The sequence below is a fragment of the Hyla sarda genome, chromosome 12, assembly GCF_029499605.1.
Source record: "Hyla sarda isolate aHylSar1 chromosome 12, aHylSar1.hap1, whole genome shotgun sequence".
In the NCBI taxonomy this organism is placed as follows: domain Eukaryota; kingdom Metazoa; phylum Chordata; class Amphibia; order Anura; family Hylidae; genus Hyla; species Hyla sarda.
Window position 1 is genome coordinate 12509127 of NC_079200.1, and position 19671 is coordinate 12528797.

Genomic DNA, 19671 nt, shown 5'->3' on the forward strand with positions numbered 1-19671 from the left:
CAGCTGGAGGCGTCCCGGTTGGGAAACACCGCTGTGATACATTGTTTTCCATAGCTCAGTTTACAGTAACATTCAAACAATAGACCCAGATGCTTATGTGTGCAGATTTACACGTATATTACGGGCGTAGAAAAGCTAAATTAAGAAGCCTAAGAGCCGTCTACACCATTGCCTATTTAGGTAAACCAGAAGATAGGTATTAAAATGCCTGGCTTGTTATCCTGCTATCATTGTGTGAAGCTTTTGTTATCTGGGACTATAATGCCAGGAGGACTATTCATAGCGATGAATAACCCCAGAACAATGTTACTGCAGATATAGAGCATTAGTTTATCTTCATTGTCCAGTAACACTACACAGACCTTGTCCTAAGTGTCGCCACTTCACATACTGTTCTTTCTTTAGATGAAAGCATCATTACTATATATATATATATATATATATATATATATATATATATATATACACACACATGTCCAAGGCAAGGGAAGCAGCATAGACCATCTCCAGATCATGCAGGTGACCTAACAGCATCCAATTGCTGGAATAAACTTCCATAGAGTGTATGGTCACAGCAAAGAATATTCTACGGAGGTCCGGTAATAGAAGAAAGGCTTCCAATTCTATTCACACCATAACGCAAGTGCAACGTTTTGGCAAGACTGGAGGTGGTCTATGCTGCCTGCCTTGCCTGGGACATGTGTGTGTGTGTGTGTGTGTGTGTGTGTGTGTATATATATATATATATATATACATATACAGTACAGACCAAAAGTTTGGACACCTTCTTATTCAGAGTTTTCTTTATTTTCATGACTATGAATATTGTAGATTCGCACTGAAGGCATCAAAACTATGAATTATCACATGTGGGATTATATACATAACAATAAGTGTGAGAATCTGTCATATTCTAGGTTCTTCCTTTTGCTTTGATTACTGCTTTGCACACTCATTCTCTTCTTGAGCTTCAAGAGGTAGTCACCTGAAATGGTCTCCAACAGTCTTGAAGGAGTTCCCATGATGCTTAGCACTTGTTGGCCCTTTTTGCCTTCACTCTGCGGTCCAGCTCACCCAGAACCATCTGGATTGGGTCCAGGTCCGGTGACTGTGGAGGCCAGGTCATCTGGGGCCGCACCCATCACTCTCCTTCTTGGTCACATAGCCCTTACACAGCCTGGAGGTGTTTGGGGTCATTGTCCTGTTGGAAAATAAATGATGGTCCAACTAAACGCAAACCGGATGGAATAGCAGCCGCTGCCAGATGCTGTGGTAGCCATGCTGGGTCAGTATGCCTTCAATTGTGAATAAATCCCCAACAGTGTCACCAGCAAAGCCCCCCCCCCCCCACACCATCACACCTCCCCCCCCACACCATCACACCTCCTCCTCCACACCATCACACCTCCTCCCCTACACCATCACACCTCCTCCTCCTCCACACCATCACACAACTGCTCCCCCACACCATCACACCTCCTCCTCCACACCATCACTCCTCCTCCACACCATCACACCTCCTCCCCTACACCATCACACCTCCTCCTCCACACCATCACACCTCCTCCCCCACACCATCACACCTCCTCCTCTCCCACACCATCACACCTCCTCCTCCACACCATCACACCTCCTCCCCCACACCATCACACCTCCTCCCCCACACCATCACACCTCCTCCCCCACACCATCACTCCTCCTCCTCCACACCATCACACAACTGCTCCCCCACACCATCACTCCTCCTCTCCCACACCATCACACCTCCTCCTCCACACCATCACACCTCCTCCCCCACACCATCACACCTCCTCCTCCACATCATCACACCTCCTCCTCCACACCATCACACAACTGCTCCCCCACACCATCACACTTCCTCCCCCACACCAGCACACCTCCTCCCCCACACCAGCACACCTCCTCCTCCTCACCATCACACCTCCTCCTCCACACCATCACACCTCCTCCTCCACACCATCACACCTCCCCCCTCACACCATCACACATCCTCCCCCACACCATCACACCTCCTCCCCCACACCATCACACCTCCTCCTCCCCCACACCATCACACCTCCTCCCCCACACCAGCACACCTCTTCCTCCACACCATCACACCTCCTCCTCCACACCATCACACCTGTGAAGTGAAAACCATTTCAGGTGACTACCTCTTGAAGCTCATCAGGAGAATCCAAGAGTGTGCAAAGCAGGAATCAAAGCAAAAGGAAGAACCTAGAATATGACAGATTCTCACACTTTTTTGTTATGTCTATAATCCCACATGTGATAATTCATAGTTTTGATGCCTTCAGTGCGAATCTACAATATTCATAGTCATGAAAATAAAGAAAACTCTGAATGAGAAGGTGTCCAAACTTTTGGTCTGTACTGTATATATATATATATATTTGTTTTTTTATTATTTATTAAAAAGTTTATTAAGTAATTAACATCAAACAATGTCAGTCAATGCAGGCCAAGTGGGTATGCACTAAGACCTGTTGAGTCTCAATGGTATATCCCGAATGCTGAGAGTTGTAGTTTTGCAACAGCTGGAGACACACAAACAAACAAAAGAAAGAAATGCGGAAATGCTGATTTATCTTTTAGCTCTCCCCAAAATGATTGCAAAAAAGAACAAGCTGAGACAGTGGAAAATACATTTAAAAAATAAATAAATAAATAAAGCAAAAAATAAAAGAAAAAAGCAAAGAAAAAAATTAATAATAATAGATAAAAAAATAACATAAAAAGCATGTAATGAGATGATGGCTTACAAGGTTAAAATATTTTGTATTATTCTGTTTTTAATATAGTTTTTCTTTATAGTTCAAACATCCATATTTTCTTGGTTCGTAATTGTCATATTGTGACTTTACACTCTTTTTTGATGTATAAATATTACTTCTTCTATTTTTCCGTGTCTGTGTAAGAGCTCCTCCCACTGGTCACAAGAATCTATTGTCGATCTTATTCGAGTGTAATGTATCTGTTTACTTAAAATCCTTTTTTGCCCTCATTCAACGTATCACGTCTTTCTGTTACCCTAAGCGGAGAATCCGGTGCAGGCAAAACTGTTAACACGAAACGTGTAATTCAGTACTTTGCTATTGTGGCTGCCCTCGGGGAAGGGATCGGGAAGAAGAGCGTAAGATTAAGCTTCTTGGCAGCCCTCCCCTTGCCATTTTTCCCTTTTATTTTTCCTTGCTTTTGCTTTTTACATCTTTTATTTCCCTTTACCTTTTCCTGTAGCAATAATACATCTTCATATATGAGAATCGGGTCTTTCCCAAGGGTCTATACTGTTTTTTAGGACTGGTTTACAATGAGTTCAGGCCATAGAGGAGGTCCTCTGATCATCAACTAGCTCAGAGCTAATTTAAAGGGGTACTCCGGAGGGGAAAAAAAAATATTTTCAAATCAACTGGTACCAGAAACTTATACAGATTTGTAAATTTCTTCTATTTAAAAATCTTAATCCTTCCAGTACTTATCAGCTGCTGTATGCTCCACAGAAAGTTGTGTAGTTCTTTAAAGGGTTAAATGTGGTGCATCCGCTGCAGGTTTCCTGTAGCCAAAATTCTGCTTGCAGATTTTCCACTCTGGGATTCCGCAAGCAGATAATCCATAAGTGGAACCCATTTTACTTTAAGGCTGGGTTCACACTGCAGAATTTCTGGGCAGAATTTCTGCTGGAGATTGAGCCGGCGGCGCTAGGACCGAGCAGACTGCGTTGCTGCCCCCATGGATTGCATTGCCTTTCTGGGTGGATCTTTTGGGAGATCTGCTCAGAAATGCATTGCCATCTATGGGGACTGCAATGTAGTCCGTGCGGTCCTAGTGCCGCCGGATCGATCTCCAGCAGAAATTCTGCCCAAAAATTCCACAGTGTGAACCTAGCCTAATGGGTAGTAACATAATCCACTTGCGGAATTCCGCAGCAAAAAATCTGCAAGCAACATCTGCTGGAAACCCACTACAGATGTGTTACCCTCAAGGATTTTTTTCACCTGTAAAACATCGGTTTTATGTTTGTATTTTGTTTTTGTTTTGTTTTTTTTATTTTTTTTTTAGTTCTAGTGAACTTATCCAGTTCAGTTTTTTAGATTTATTTTGTAAAAATAAAAAAAGGGCCCAAAACAACAAAGCAGTGGTTATTCACCTGTCAGATTAAGCAGCGATCCCCCATCCAAGCACTGGTGGGCGCCAATCAGATTTTGTATAGGGCATCACTGCTGAATCGGAGGGGTTGAATGCTTTGTTTGTTACTTTATGTTTTTTTTTTTTTTCATTTTGGCCCTTTTAAGGCCATGTTTACACAGCAGAATTTCTGCGGCGAAATTCAACCAGTGGGCCTTGAATTTGGACAGAATTTGATCGGAATTCCGTTGAAATTTTACAATCCTGTTCAGAATGCTTTGCTGAACAGAATTTGTGCTAAATTATGGAAGTTCCACTGTGTGAACATAGCCTAAAAGAGTAGTCCAGAAAACTAAACTTATCAGATACTTAATCCTTTTGGTTGTCTTAAAGGGGTAGTCCTAAACTTTTTAGACACCTATCCCCTATAAACAGGATAGGCGATAAGCGTCTGATCACGTGGGGTCCCTACGATCTCCTGTACAGGACCCAGACTACTTACACATCCTCTGTGTTCTCCTATGTGAAACAGCTGGGGGCACCCTGATTGGGAAACACTGGTAATAACATAAAGGGCCATTAAAGGGGTTGCCCAGGAACAAAAAAAAAGCAAACTTATTTCTTCTAAAAACAGCGCCACCCCTGTGCTTAGGTTGTGGGTGGTATTTCAACTTGGCTCTATTCACTTCAATGGAACTGAGCTGTAATACCACACACAACCTGAGAACAAGAGGGGTGCTGTTTTTTGGCACCACAGTATAACACAGTTTTTTTTTTAACCAGTGTGCCTCCAGCTGTTGCAAAATTACAACTCCCAGCATGCCCGGGCAGCCAACGGCTGCCCGGGCATGCTGGGAATTGTAGTTTTGCAGCAGCTGTAGGCACAATGGTTGGAAAACTCTGGCATAACATATAGGGCCATTAATCTCTTTCTTTGTTTCCCTTTTAATCCATGTCGCCCTTATTCCCAAAGCCACTAAAATGCGACTTTAAAATTTTTTATTGCTTTTTTTTTATTGCTAATGTTTTATTTATTTATTTTTTAATTAATTAATTAATTTTTTTTTTTTTTTTTTTTTGCAAAATCCACTCTTTTTCCATTTTTGTGATCACCTGAGTATTTTGGGTTTAACATTGAATTTTCCTATTGAGTTTCCTTCTAGCAGGTTGAACCTTCTTTGGCTTTGCCTTATACTTGAGTGTTTTTTTGTTAGTTTTTGCTATTTTTTCTTCTTTCTTGGCTTATTCTTTAACACATTATGATTCCTTTATTCTTGGCGATGTTTTTGCTTAATTTTTTTGTACCTCATCTTGTTCTTCAGCCATGTGTCAGTCATTGATTTTATCATTTCCCATTCTTAGCAGCTTTAAACATTGCTTTACTACAACATTGTTTCTCTTTATTTGTATGACAGCTTCGCGCAGTTTGATGTTCTCTTTAATAACAAGATAACTATTGATTAATATATTATTTTTTATGTTCATTCTATATATTCTGTTTTATTTCAGCAAGCTCCTGCCACCAAAACTGGGGTAAGTGTAGAAAAGTATCAGTGCATACTGAAATAAACACAATTTTTGCTCATCAATCCAGAATTTACATTACGACTTTATAGGTAAAAATACTTTTCTTCTTGTTTTACGCTTTTAGTAGGGATTTGTTTTATAGATAAAGAGGGATGGCGCTGTTAAAGAAGCACTCTGGGTGTTTTTGCCCGTATAATGCACACTCACCATCACTTGTCCTACAGCGTCATCTGTTTTATTCCAGCACAGCTGCATCTATGTGTTTTATTAATGTAACTGGGTCATGTGATCTCCAGTCTGACTCACAGAAAATCAGTGTTTAATGTGTCAGAGGAATTGGTCAATCCTGGGTCAGATGACTTCCTGTTAACTACAGGAGGACATCCTCACTTATCAGATAGCTCCTGCTAGAGCCTCTATCTGTATACTGCTGCTGCTTTCTATATGGGATCAGGATATATAGTAGTTTTACACCTCCCCTCCAGCTCTATCTGTATATTGCTGCTGCTCTTTCTCTGGAATCAGGATATATAGTAGTTATACACTTCCCTTCCAGCTCTATCTGTATACTGCTGGTGCTATTTCTATAGGATCAGGATATATAGTAGTTATATGCCTCCCTCCAGCTCAATCTGTATACTGCTGCTGTTCTTTCTATAGGGTCAGGATATATAGTAGCTATACACCTCCCCTCCAGCTCTATCTGTATACGGCTGCTGCTGCTATTTCTATAGGATCGGGATATATAGTAGTTATATACCTCCCTCCAGCTCCATCTGTATATTGCTGCTGCTTTTTTCTCTGGAATCAGGATATATAGTAGTTATACACTTCCCCTCCAGCTCTATCTGTATACTGCTGCTATTTCTATAGGATCAGGATATACAGTAATTATACACCTCCTCTCCCAGCTCTGTCTGTATACTGCTGCTATCTCTATGGGATCTGGATATATAGTTGGTATACACCTGCTATCCAGCTCTATCTGTATACTGCTGCTGCTATCCCTGTGGGGTTAGGATATATAGTACTTATACACTTCCCTTCCAGCTCTATCTGTATACTGCTGCTGCTATTTCTATAGGATCAGGATATATAGTAGTTATATACCTCCCTCCAGCTCTATCTGTATACTGCTGCTGCTCTTTCTATGGGGTCAGGATATATAGTAGCTATACACCTATCCTCCAGCTCTATATGTATACTGCTGCTATCTCCATGGGATCCGTATATATATATATATATATATATATATATATATATATATATTAGTTGTACACCTGTATGAGATCAATATATGTAGTAGTATCTGTATACTGCTACTGCTATCTCTTGTCTTGGCATCAGGATATATAGTAGCTATACACCTATCTTCCAGCTCTATCTGTATACTGCTGGTATCTCCATGGGATCCGTATATATATATATATATATATATATATATATATATATATATATATAAGTTGTACACCTGTATGAGATCAGTATAAATAGTAGTATATGTATACTGCTACTGTTGTCTCTTGTCTTGCAACCAGGATATATAGTAGTTATACACCTCCCCAGAGGCTGTATTTACATATTGAATTTTTCCTGTTTTTCTTTTGCCATGACTTTCTTAAAATCACGGCAAAAATTGTGCTATTTTAAAAAGTCACACCTGCCACATCAGCTAAAAACAGGTAAGCACATGGCATACATTCAAACCTCTACATCAGTGGTCTTCAACCTGCGGATCTCCAGATGTAGCAAAACTACAACTCCCAGCATGCCCGGACAGCCAACGGCTGTCCGGGCATGCTGGGAGTTGTAGTTTTGCAACATCTTGAGGTCCGCAGGTTGGAGACGACTGCTCTACAATATTTTCTAATAATAGTCTGTGCTGCACTATATGCTTCTTTAAGCAGCCATAGTCTTTGGACCAGCCACAATGTACTGATTTGTAAATACATTTATATCTGAATGATCAATATTCTTTTTATTTTTAAGGGCACTCTTGAAGACCAAATCATTGAAGCTAATCCAGCAATGGAATCATTTGGCAATGCCAAGACCCTAAGAAACGACAATTCTTCCCGCTTTGTAAGTTATAAGTATTTTTTACATTGAAATTCAGCTTCAAAATTCCGTAGTGTAAACTCTGCATAAGTGTTCCAATTCCCCGAAAAAGTCTGGTATGAGGGAATCAGAACAATGAAAGTGGAGTAATTGTTAAAGGGGTACGCCGGTGAAAAACTTTTTTTTTTTTTTAAATCAACTGGTGCCAGAAAGTTAAACAGATTTGTAAATGACTTCTATTAAAAAATCTTAATCCTTCCTGTACTTATTAGCTGCTGGATACTACAGAGGAAATTATTTTCTGTTTGGAACACAGAGCTCTCTGCTGACATCACGAGCACAGTGCTCTCTGCTGACATCTCTGTCCATTTTAGGAACTGTCCAGGGTAAAAGGAAATCCCCATAGCAAATATATGCTGTTCTGGACAGTTCATAAAATGGACAGAGATGTCAGCAGAGAACACTGTGCTCGTGATGTCAGCAGAGAGCACTGTGGTCATGATGTCAGCAGACAGTTCTGTGTTTCAAAAAGAAAAGAATTTCCGCTGTAGTATTCAGCAGCTAATAAGTACAGGAAGGATTAAGATTTTTTAATAGATGTCATTTACAAATCTGTTTAAAGGGGTAGTCCAGTGGTGAAAAACGTATCCCCTATCCTAAGGATAGGGGATAAGTTTGAGATCGCGGGGGGTCCGACCGCTGGGGCCCCCTGCGATCTCTCTGTACGGGGCCCCGGCTCTCCGCCGAGATAGCGGGTGTCGACCCCCGCACGAGGCGGCGGCCGACACGCCCCCTCAATACATCTCTATGGCAGAGCCGGAGATTGCCAAAGGTAGCGCTTCGGCTCTGCCATAGAGTTGTATTGAGGGGGCGTGTCGGCCGCCGCCTCGTGCGGAGGTCGACACGCCCCCTTCCCGCGGGCTGTCGGGGCTCCGTACAGGAGATCGCAGGGGGCCCCAGCGGTCGGACCCCCCGCGATCTGCAACTTATCCCCTATCCTTATGATAGGGGATAAGTTGCTCACCACTGAATCACCACTGGACTACTCCTTTAACTTTCTGGCACCAGTTGATTTATAAAAAAAAAAAAAGTTTTTCACTGGAGTACCCCTTTAACCCCTTAAGGACGCAGGACGTAAATGTACGTCCTGGTGAGGTGGTACTTAACGCACCAGGACGTACATTTACGTCCTAAGCATAACCGCGGGCATCGGAGCGATGCCCGTGTCATGCGCGGCTGATCCCGGCTGCTGATCGCAGCCAGGGACCCGCCGGCAATGGCCGACGCCCGCGATCTCGCGGGCGTCCGCCATTAACCCCTCAGGTGCCGGGATCAATACAGATCCCGGCATCTGCGGGAGTTCGCGATTAAAATGAACGATCGGATCGCCCGCAGCGCTGCTGCGGGGATCCGATCATTCATAACGCCGCACGGAGGTCCCCTCACCTTCCTCCGTCCGGCTCCCGGCGTCTTCTGCTCTGGTCTGTGATCGAGCAGACCAGAGCAGGAGATGACCGAAAACACTGATCTGTTCTATGTCCTATACATAGAACAGATCAGTATTAGCAATCATGGTATTGCTATGAATAGTCCCCTATGGGGACTATTCAAGTGTAAAAAAAAATTTAAAAAAATGTAAAAGTAAAAGTAAAAAAAAAGTGAAAAATCCCCTCCCCCAATAAAAAAGTAAAACGTCCGTTTTTTCCTATTTTACCCCCAAAAAGCGTAAAAAACATTTTTTATAGACATATTTGGTATCGCCACGTGCGTAAATGTCCGAACTATTAAAATAAAATGTTAATGATCCCGTACGGTGAACGGCGTGAACGGAAAAAAATTTAAAAAGTCCAAAATTCCTACTTTTTTAATACATTTTATTAAAAAAAAAAATTATAAAAAATGTATTAAAATTTTTTTATATACAAATGTGGTATCAAAAAAAAGTACAGATCATGGCGCATAAAATGAGCCCCCATACCGCCGCTTATACGGAAAAATAAAAAAGTTATAGGTCATCAAAATAAAGGGATTATAAACGTACTAATTTGGTTAAAAAGTTTGTGATTTTTTTTAAGCGCAACAATAATATAAAAGTATGTAATAATGGGTATCATTTTAATCGTATTGACCCTCAGAATAAAGAACACATGTCATTTTTACCAGAAATTGTACGGCGTGAAAACAAAACCTTCCAAAATTAGCAAAATTGCGTTTTTCGTTTTAATTTCCCCACAAAAATAGTGTTTTTTGGTTGCGCCATACATTTTATGATATAATGAGTGATGTCATTACAAAGGACAACTGGTCGCGCAAAAAACAAGCCCTCATACTAGTCTGTGGATGAAAATATAAAAGAGTTATGATTTTTAGAAGGCGAGGAGGAAAAAATGAAAACGGAAAAATTAAATTGTCTGAGTCCTTAAGGCCAAAATGGGCTGAGTCCTTAAGGGGTTAAGACTTATGAAATCAACAGCGGTTTCATTAGATTCTGTGAATTTACTGTAGATTCGCTGATCCCTTGTGAATCATTTGGTCTATGCTCGCACATTGTAAAATTGGCTGTTTTTTCAGCCATAAATGGGCAAAAAGGCTGTTGCAAAACAAATAAACTGCTGCTTTTTTTAAATTGTGTGTGAATATAACCTTAGTTATCAAAAAAAAAAGTTCCGCTTATGAAGTGTCTTGATTATCTGGAAAAAGCTGGTATGACACTGTGAGGTCTCCTAGAATTGTCTTATACCAGACCTCTCTGGGGAAATGGTCACACTTAAAGGGGTACTCCTGTGAAAAACATTTTTTTTTTTTTTTTTAAATCAACTTGTGCCAGAAAGTTAAACAGATTTGTAAATTACTTCCATAAAAAATTCTTAATCCTTCCAGTACTTATTAGCAGCTGTATACTACAGAGTAAATTCTTTTCTTTTGGGATTTCTTTTCTGTCACAACTACAGTGCTCTCTGCTGACACCTCTGTCCATTTTAGGAACTGTCCAGAGCAGCATATGTTTGCTATGGGGATTTTCTCCTACTCTGGACAGTTCCTGACATGGACAGAGGTTTCAGCAGAGAGCACTGTGGTCGTGACAGAAAAAGAAATCCAAAAAGAAAATAATTTCCTCTGTAGTATACAGCCGCTAATAAGTACTGGAAGGAATAAGATTTTTTAATGGAAGTAATTTACAAATCTTTTTAACTTTCTGGCATCAGTTGATTTAAAAAAAAAAAAAAAAAAAAGTTTTCCGCCGGAGTACCCCTTTAAAGGGGACTTCGTCAGATTCGGTGAATCCTTTTAACGGTATGAAATAAGCAAAGTGATTAATAGTATCAAATGCTTCTGTGTTTTGAGATAATTTTACCTAATTACCCTTCTTTATCTAGGGAAAATTTATCCGAATCCATTTTGGACCAACCGGAAAGCTTGCTTCTGCTGCCATCGATATCTGTAAGTGCATTTTGTACAGCAGGAATATATTGTATAAAGTACTGTTTATACAGGAGTATATATAACAAGAACTGAAAAAAGGGAGTCCTTCTGCACACTGAAAGGGGTACTCCGCCTCTAGACATCTTATCTCCTATCCAAAGGACCGTGCATGCGCCGGGCGTTCTGAATATTATGTTCAGAACGCTGGGCTCGGGCGGCTGTGGTCGTGGCGTCATGCCATGCCTTCTCCATTCATGTCTATGAGAGGGGGCGTGACGGCCGTCACGCCCCCTCTCTTAGACAGGAATGGAGGGGGCGTGGCATGACACCCAAGGGGCGTGGCATGACGTCACAACCACAGCCACCCAAACCTAGCATTCTGAACATAATGTTCAGAATGCTGGTGCGTGCACAGTGATCGCGGGGGTCCCAGCGGCCAGACCCCTTGGATAGGGGATAAGATGTCTTGGGGTGGAGTACCCCTTTAAACAAGTCCACCACTTCCACACTTACGATTATTTGTGAGTGGCACTCAAAAAATAGCTCTGTCCATGGGAAGGACAGGAATTGAGCGGAGAAAAAAATGGTGCATGTCAACTCCTTTTCTCTGCTTAACTCCTCTAAAATACCTGACACCCAACAGACCCTATCAAGTCAATGGGATCCGTCTGGACCCGTTGGTGTCAGGTGGGCTCCAATCCATTTAGAGTCCTTTTTGGCACAGAAAAAACCCCAAAAACAAACGGACCATGAAACGGTCGCAACAAAATGGCAGTGTGAACTTAGACTTACTTCAGAGGAATTTCTCTTCTCCCCTCAACTCCAAGTCGGCCATTTTTTCCCGACGTACCCGATGTGGATTCTCCCAAACCCGAAAAATGGGCGTAACCCGACATTTCTGAGCTTTCCCACGTATTTATAAAGGTTTCCAACCCGAATTTGTTCAATTGTTGTGGATTTTTTCCCGACAACTCAGAGGAGTTGGAAACCAAAACCAACAAAACGCACGTGCGACAAACAGGATGCGACATCATAATAAATACCAGGGGAAAAAAGCAGTCGGGTAAGAAAGCAAGATAGACTTACAACCCGATTTTCTAAGTAAATGAGAGCCTTAATGTACATAGTCATACTAAATCACATATATAAATAAACACAGAAATTACATAGAATACATACTAGATCAGCAACAATGAAATACATTTTTCATCAAATTTGCATAATAAATGAATAAACCGCATAATAAATTAACATCAGCATACAAAACTTTTATTCCACCTTTCCTTCCAACAACATAGTAGCAGCTAATCCCTTAAAGGGGTACTCCCGTGGAAACCTTTTTTTTTTTTAAATCAACTGGTGCCAGAAAGTTAAACAGATTTGTAAATCAGGTTAAAAAGAGGATTTGGAGTGGCTCTTTGTTCTCACCGTAACCAATAGCAACCCGGGCTACCCAAAAAATATCACCTATACCCAAGGTGAATGAAAATAGTAATATTTTACAAGAAAGAATTGGGGCTCAGGGTAAATGATGTATGGACACAACTGGCTAAATATGTTAAATGATGATATTTATTATTTATAGTAATCAAATTGTTTGTAAGACGTGGTAAGTACCGTGACTTACAGGGCCCTTGTAGAGCCACGGCACTCCCTACAAAAATATAGTATAGATAAAATTGCAAATAAAAATAAATTAATCATGAATATAAAATATTATTTAAAACATAATAGTACTATTGAGACCACTCAAAAATTATGGATATCCAACAAAAGGTCCTCTTTGGAGTTTGGACCTCTTTAAATGTTAGTAACTAATAGCAACCCATGGGGCTATTTATAGCAATATAACCACAGTCTATTGAGTCTTTTGATAAATAGTTAAATAGGTCTGTATCCAGTTCGTTAAAGCATATCAATGTAGCGCTGTTATGTCCCTTGGTAACAGAGTTAATATATCACTTGGTAGCAGAGTTGTAATGATTGCCGCCAATTGTAACAGTTAGTAGAATGATACAGTTATGCTCACCACCCCGGGACCGGTACTTGTCAGGATGCTGTTGCTCTTTGGTGATGCTGCGATCCCTCCTGCGGTCTCTCCTGCGGCTTTTAGGGATAGTTGGAGATACTGCGATCTCTCCTGCACTTTCTTCTTTGCGCTTTACTGGAACAAACTCTGTTATCTCTCTCACTGCGGGAAAGGATACTGTTGGGGGACTGGCGGTGGGCTCCGAATGTTGTAGCTCCAGCGGTTCTATTCAGAGTAGCGGTCGCGTCCTCGTGGCTACAAGGCGCGCGTACGTGGCTGGCAACTGACCGGGTGAGACACCTATCGATGCGGGACTCACAAAGGCTTATGTAAGTGGTCTCAATAGTCGTATTGGGGGGGCTGGACGCGTTTCAAGACTATACTCAGTCTTTTCCTCAGCAGCAATATCATTTATATCCGGACAAGTACCGGTCCCGGGGCGGTGAGCATAACTGTATCATTCTACTAACTGTTACAATTGCCGGCAATCATTACAACTCTGCTACCAAGTGATATATTAACTCTGTTACCAAGGGACATAACAGCGCTACATTGATATGCTTTAACGAACTGGATACAGACCTATTTAACTATTTATCAAAAGACTCAATAGACTGTGGTTATATTGCTATAAATAGCCCCATGGGTTGCTATTAGTTACTAACATCTAAAGAGGTCCAAACTCCAAAGAGGACCTTTTGTTGGATATCCATAATTTTTGAGTGGTCTCAATAGTACTATTATGTTTTAAATAATATTTTATATTCATGATTAATTTATTTTTATTTTTATTTGCAATTTTATCTATACTATATTTTTGTAGGGAGTGCCGTGGCTCTACAAGGGCCCTGTAAGTCACGGTACTTACCACGTCTTACAAACAATTTGATTACTATAAATAATAAATATCATCATTTAACATATTTAGCCAGTTGTGTCCATACATCATTTACCCTGAGCCCCAATTCTTTCTTGTAAAATATTACTATTTTCATTCACCTTGGGTATAGGTGATATTTTTTGGGTAGCCCGGGTTGCTATTGGTTACGGTGAGAACAAAGAGCCACTCCAAATCCATACATCATTTACCCTGAGCCCCAATTCTTTCTTGTAAAAGATTTGTAAATCACTTCTATTAGTAACATAGTTCATAAGGTTGAAAAAAGACCAAAGTCCATCAAGTTCAACCTATATCCCTAATGAGTCCCTACTGAGTTGATCCAAAGGAAGACAAAAAAAACCTCATACTAGAGGTAAAAAAATCCTTCCCGACTCCAATATGGCAGTCAAAAAATCGTAATCCTTCCAGTACTTTTTAGAATTTGTATAAAAAAGAAAGACCAACAGGGGGCACCTCGTGTATTACCCCAATATATATGTGTGAGAGGTGGGGGGAATAAGGGGATGACCCCACGGGGCTTATAGGTGGCCGCTCACCTCAAGACGGTAGTAATAGGCATATAACCCCAGCAACATGGGGTACCATCAATCCTAGAGACGCTGTCAGGCCAGTGGGTTGCAGGAGTCGACCCAAGTCGTCCTGTAGAAATGTGAGTAGAGAGTGCGGCAAAAAGAACCCTTGAGACCGGCGCTGCGACTAATAGGAGTGGTAGTGCTGTAATCCAGATAGTGGAGGAAGCAATGATGAAGTCCAGGTAGTGATAAAGATCCTCAGCAGGATCATTTATTGACAAAAGATAAAGGATTACGCGTTTTGGGAGGAGCCCTCCCTTCCCCTGATCTGAGGAAGGGAGGGCTCCTCCCGAAACGCGTAATCCTTTATCTTTTGTAAATAAATGATCCTGCTGAGGATCTTTATCACTACCTGGACTTCATCATTGCTTCCTCCACTACCTGGATTACAGCACAACCACTCCTATTAGTCTCAGCGCCGGTCTCAAGGGTTCTTTTTGCCGCACTCTCTACTCACAGTACTTTTTAGGGGCTGTATACTAAAGAGAAATACAAAAAAGAAATGCATTTCCTGTGATGTCCTGACCACAGTGCTCTCTGCTGACCTCTGCTGTCCATTTTAGGAACTGTCCAGAACAGGAAAAAATCCCCATAGCAAACATATGCTGCTCTGGACAGTTCCTAAAATGGACAGCAGAGGTCAGCAGAGAGCACTGTGGTCAGGACATCACAGGAAATGCATTTCTTTTTTGTATTTCTCTTTAGTATACAGCCCCTAAAAAGTACTGAAAGGATTAAGATCTTTTTTTTTATAGAAGTGATTTACAAATCTGTTTAACTTTCTGCCACCAGTTGATTAAAAAAAAAAAGTTTTAAGTAACAGTATTATCATGTCACATATTTTTACAGAATAATTTTTTGTGTAATTTTGTTTTTAAGATCTCCTGGAAAAATCGAGAGTGATTTTCCAGCAGCCCGGAGAGAGAAGCTACCATGTTTATTATCAGATTCTGTCTGGGAAGAAACCAGAACTTCAAGGTAAAAAAAAATGTGTCCCATGTATATGCCTGTATACACAAATATGCTACCGCCATGTAAGTGTCCTTGCTTTTACATATACAGTGACCCCCCCCAACCTACGATGGCCCCGACATACGATCATTTCAACATACGATGGCCTCTCAGAGGCAGCATCAACATGCAATGCTTTTGTATGTCGGGGCCATCGCATAAACGGCTATCCGGCAGCGCAGACTGCTTCAGCTGCCACCGGATAGCCGTTTACGGTGCCCTGTGTGGAGCGCTGACGATCACTTACCTGTCCTCGGGGCTCCGGCGCTTCCTCTTTGGGATCCCCTGTATCGTCGGCGCTCCCCATCGTCGTCATCACGTCGCTGCACACGCCGTCCCGTCATCCAATAGGAGCGGCGTGCGTAGCGACGTGATGGCGGCGACGTAGAGGGCGAGGATGCCGGAGAAGCAGAGGCCTTGCTGGAGCATCGGGGACACCCCGGGGACGCGGCGACAGCGATGGAAGGCGACATCCAGGGCAGCGGTGACGGTCCGGAGCGGCGGGGACAGGTGAGTATAACCTCCAATACCAGTGGTCTTCAACCTGCAGACCTCCAGATGTTGCAAAACTACAACTCCCAGCATGCCCGGACAGCCGTTGGCTGTCCGGGCATGCTGGGAGTTGTAGTTTTGCAACATCTGGAGGTCCGCAGGTTGTAGAGCACTGTCCTATACTTTACATTGCACGGATCCCTCAACATACGATGGTTTCAACAAACGATGGTCCATTTGGAACGGATTACCATCGTATGTTGAGGGACCACTGTAATGTATCTTTCCATGTATGTTTTGATCTTATGTTTTTGTTTGTTTTTTGTTTTTTTCAATAGACATGCTACTACTCTCCACCAACCCCTACGATTACCACTTTTGCTCACAAGGTGTAACAACAGTGGACAACCTGGATGATGGAGAAGAACTTATGGCCACTGATGTATGTGAAATTAATAATTCTTTCATATACATTGACAACAGGAGAATTAATATGAAATTATTTCATAGTTACATAGTACGGTTGGAAAAAAAAAAACACATTACCATCAAGTTGAACCTTGGAGGGGAGAAGACTGATGCAGGGAAGGGGATGTGGTCAACCATAGACAGAATTCTATACTTCTACATGTGCATTATTAAAGGGGTATTCCAGGCTAAAACTTTTTTATATATATATATATATATATATATATATATATATATATATATATATCAACTGGCTCCGGAAAGTTAAACAGATTTGTAAATTACTTCTATTAAAAAATCTTAATCCTTCCAATAGTTATTAGCTTCTGAAGTTGAGTTGTTATTTTCTGTCTAACTGCTCTCTGATGACTCACGTCCCGGGAGCTGTGCAGTTCCTATGGGGATATTCTCCCATCATGCACAGCTCCCGGGACGTGACATCATCATTGAGCAGTTAGACAGAAAACTTCAGAAGCTAATAACTATTGGAAGGATTAAGATTTTTTTAAGAGAAGTCATTTACAAATCTGTTTAACTTTCTGGAGCCAGTTAAAGGGGCATTCCAGGCCAAAACTTTTTTTTATATATCAACTGGCTCTGGAAAGTTAAACAGACTTGTAAATTACTTCTATTAAAAAATCTTAATTCTTCCAATAGTTATTAGCTTCTGAAGTTGAGTTGTTGCTTTCTGTCTAACTGCTCTCTGATGACTCTCGTCCCGGGAGCTGTGCAGTTCCTATGGGGATATTCTCCCATCATGCACAGCTCCCGGGACGTGACATCATCATTGAGCAGTTAGACAGAAAACTTCAGAAGCTAATAACTATTGGAAGGATTAAGATTTTTTAATAGAAGTAATTTACAAATCTGTTTAACTTTCCGGAGCCAGTTGATATAAATATAAAAAATAGGTTTTGCCTGGAATACCCCTTTAACATGAATTTGCCTAAATGCTTGTTCACACTGCCGCTGTGCCCTGGTAAATGGAGCTCCATCAGAATGGCAGGAGTTAAGGGAAGAACAATTAGTGCAGGTCAGATTTTCTTTTCTCCACTGAACGCCGGTAAAATACCGGATCCCCGATGGACCCCATCCAAGTCAAAGGGATCCTTCAGGACACAGCGGTGTCAGTTGTACTCCGACCCATTCTGTGTCCGTTCAGTGGAGAAAAAAGAGCCAAACCGATCCAGAAAAGGTCAGAGCACAACGGCAGCCTGTTTTGAAGCCCTCACCTGTTTTTGATTTGAGAAGTTCCTGAGGTAGTCTGTTCCTCAGTTCTTATGGTAAAAAAAGGTTTGTCACCTCTGGAGCTTGAACAAGACACAAGGGGGGAGAATTACTGTATTAAAACCTGTGCAGAGAAAAAGTTGACCAGTTGCCCATTGCAACCAATCCGATTGCTTCTTTCATTTTGCAGAGGCCTTGTTAAAAATGAAAGAAGCGATCTGATTGGTTGCTATGGGCAACTTTTCCTTTGCACAGGTTTTGATAAATCTTCCCCAAGGATTATAAGAATAGCTTGAAGAAATGTAGGTGGCAAAATTCACAAAATAATGTCCAGATGGTGGTTTATTGGTTCGGCCATGTGACACAAATACATATGATAGAGATTGTAGTTGCACTAAAACAGTAGTCACTAACCCAGTTCTTAAAGGGGTTATCCAGGAAAAAACTTTTTTTTTACATCTCAATTGGCTCCAGAAAGTTAAACAGATTTGTAAATTGCTTCTATTAAAAAAATCATAATCCTTTCAGTACTTATGAGCTTCTGAAGTTAAGGTTGTTCTTTTCTATCTAAGTGCTCTCTGATGACACGTGTCTCAGGAAACGCCCAGTTTAGAAGCAAATCCCCATAGCAAACCTCTTCTGCTCTGTGCAGTTCCCGAGACAGGTGTCAACAGAGAGCACTTAGACAGAAAAGAACAACCTTAACTTCAGAAGCTCATAAGTACTGAAAGGATTAAGATTTTTTAATAAGAAGTAATTTACAAATCTATTTAACTTTCTGGAGCCAGTTGATATATATATATAAAAAAAATAAAAATGTTTTCCACTGGAATGCAAATGATGTCAGCCAGTTCCCTCCTGGTAGCGCAGCAGCAGCCAGGCTGCTGCTGCGCTGCCAGGAGGGAACTAGCTGACATCATTTGGCTACCCTGACCTACCACTCCGGGTGAAGGACTGTATCATTGGGTCTGAGTGAGTGGTCCTGGAATACCCCTTTAAGCCCCATCTACATTCCAGGTTTTTCAGTTACTCCATTGGTATCTTGAGGATTGGAGGCTTCCTCTGTTCTTTCCCGCCAGGCAAACTGAACCACCAGAGTTGAGCTCTTTTTAATTCCTAGAAGACACACGACACACATGTACATTGCTGCAGCCGGATACTTAGCGCACAGCGACATACATGTTGCGGCGAGTTTACCGTCTGAGAAGCGATTGCCGGAGCTGCACTCTCTTCATAGACTGCAGGTCCCAGCCTCTATCAGCAGCTGGTGACCCGTCACTAATGGAGGACATTAGCGATCGTGCTGATGTCTGTCATTAACCCTTCAGATGCCATGATTAATGGTGATCACAGCTCATTGGACCCCTGCAGTGTGATCACAAGGGTCCGATGAGTTAAAATGGTGTCCATAGGTCTCTAACCTGTCCTCCTGCCACAGTACTCCTGTGATAAAGCACTGATCTCCCTGTAGTATAGAATTTTACAGAGAGTGCAATCAAATTATTGCATAAAATAGTTCCCTATGGGGACTTAAAAGTGTAAAATAAGAAATATATATATATGTATATATATATTATATATTACAACCACCCCTCCTTTTCCCATTTTACAAAACAAATAAACATATTTAGTATCGCCACATGCATAATTGTCCGAACTAATAAAATATAATGGTCAAATAATGGTCCTGTGAACAGCAAAAACGTAAATTGCCCAAATGGCAATATTGCAAATTTTTGGTCATATCATATATCAGATAAAAAGTTAATAAAATGTGATCAAAAACTCTTATCAAAATAAATATGGTACTGATGAAA

The 19671-nt window shown here is 41.3% G+C and overlaps 1 protein-coding gene across 2 annotated transcripts in view; it reads left to right on the forward strand.

Annotated features, from left to right (window-relative positions):
- The window catches only part of MYH7B (myosin heavy chain 7B), a 207982-nt gene that overhangs the window by 132379 nt on the left and 55932 nt on the right, over positions 1-19671 (forward strand). The window contains exons 10-15 of one of the 2 annotated variants that reach the window (XM_056549301.1): positions 3058-3154; positions 5656-5679; positions 7663-7755; positions 11109-11172; positions 15536-15634; positions 16498-16601. In XM_056549301.1, coding sequence (XP_056405276.1) covers positions 3058-3154; positions 5656-5679; positions 7663-7755; positions 11109-11172; positions 15536-15634; positions 16498-16601 — 481 coding nt within the window. The remainder of the gene's footprint in view (positions 1-3057; positions 3155-5655; positions 5680-7662; positions 7756-11108; positions 11173-15535; positions 15635-16497; positions 16602-19671) is intronic. The other variant, XM_056549300.1, reaches the window with a different exon arrangement.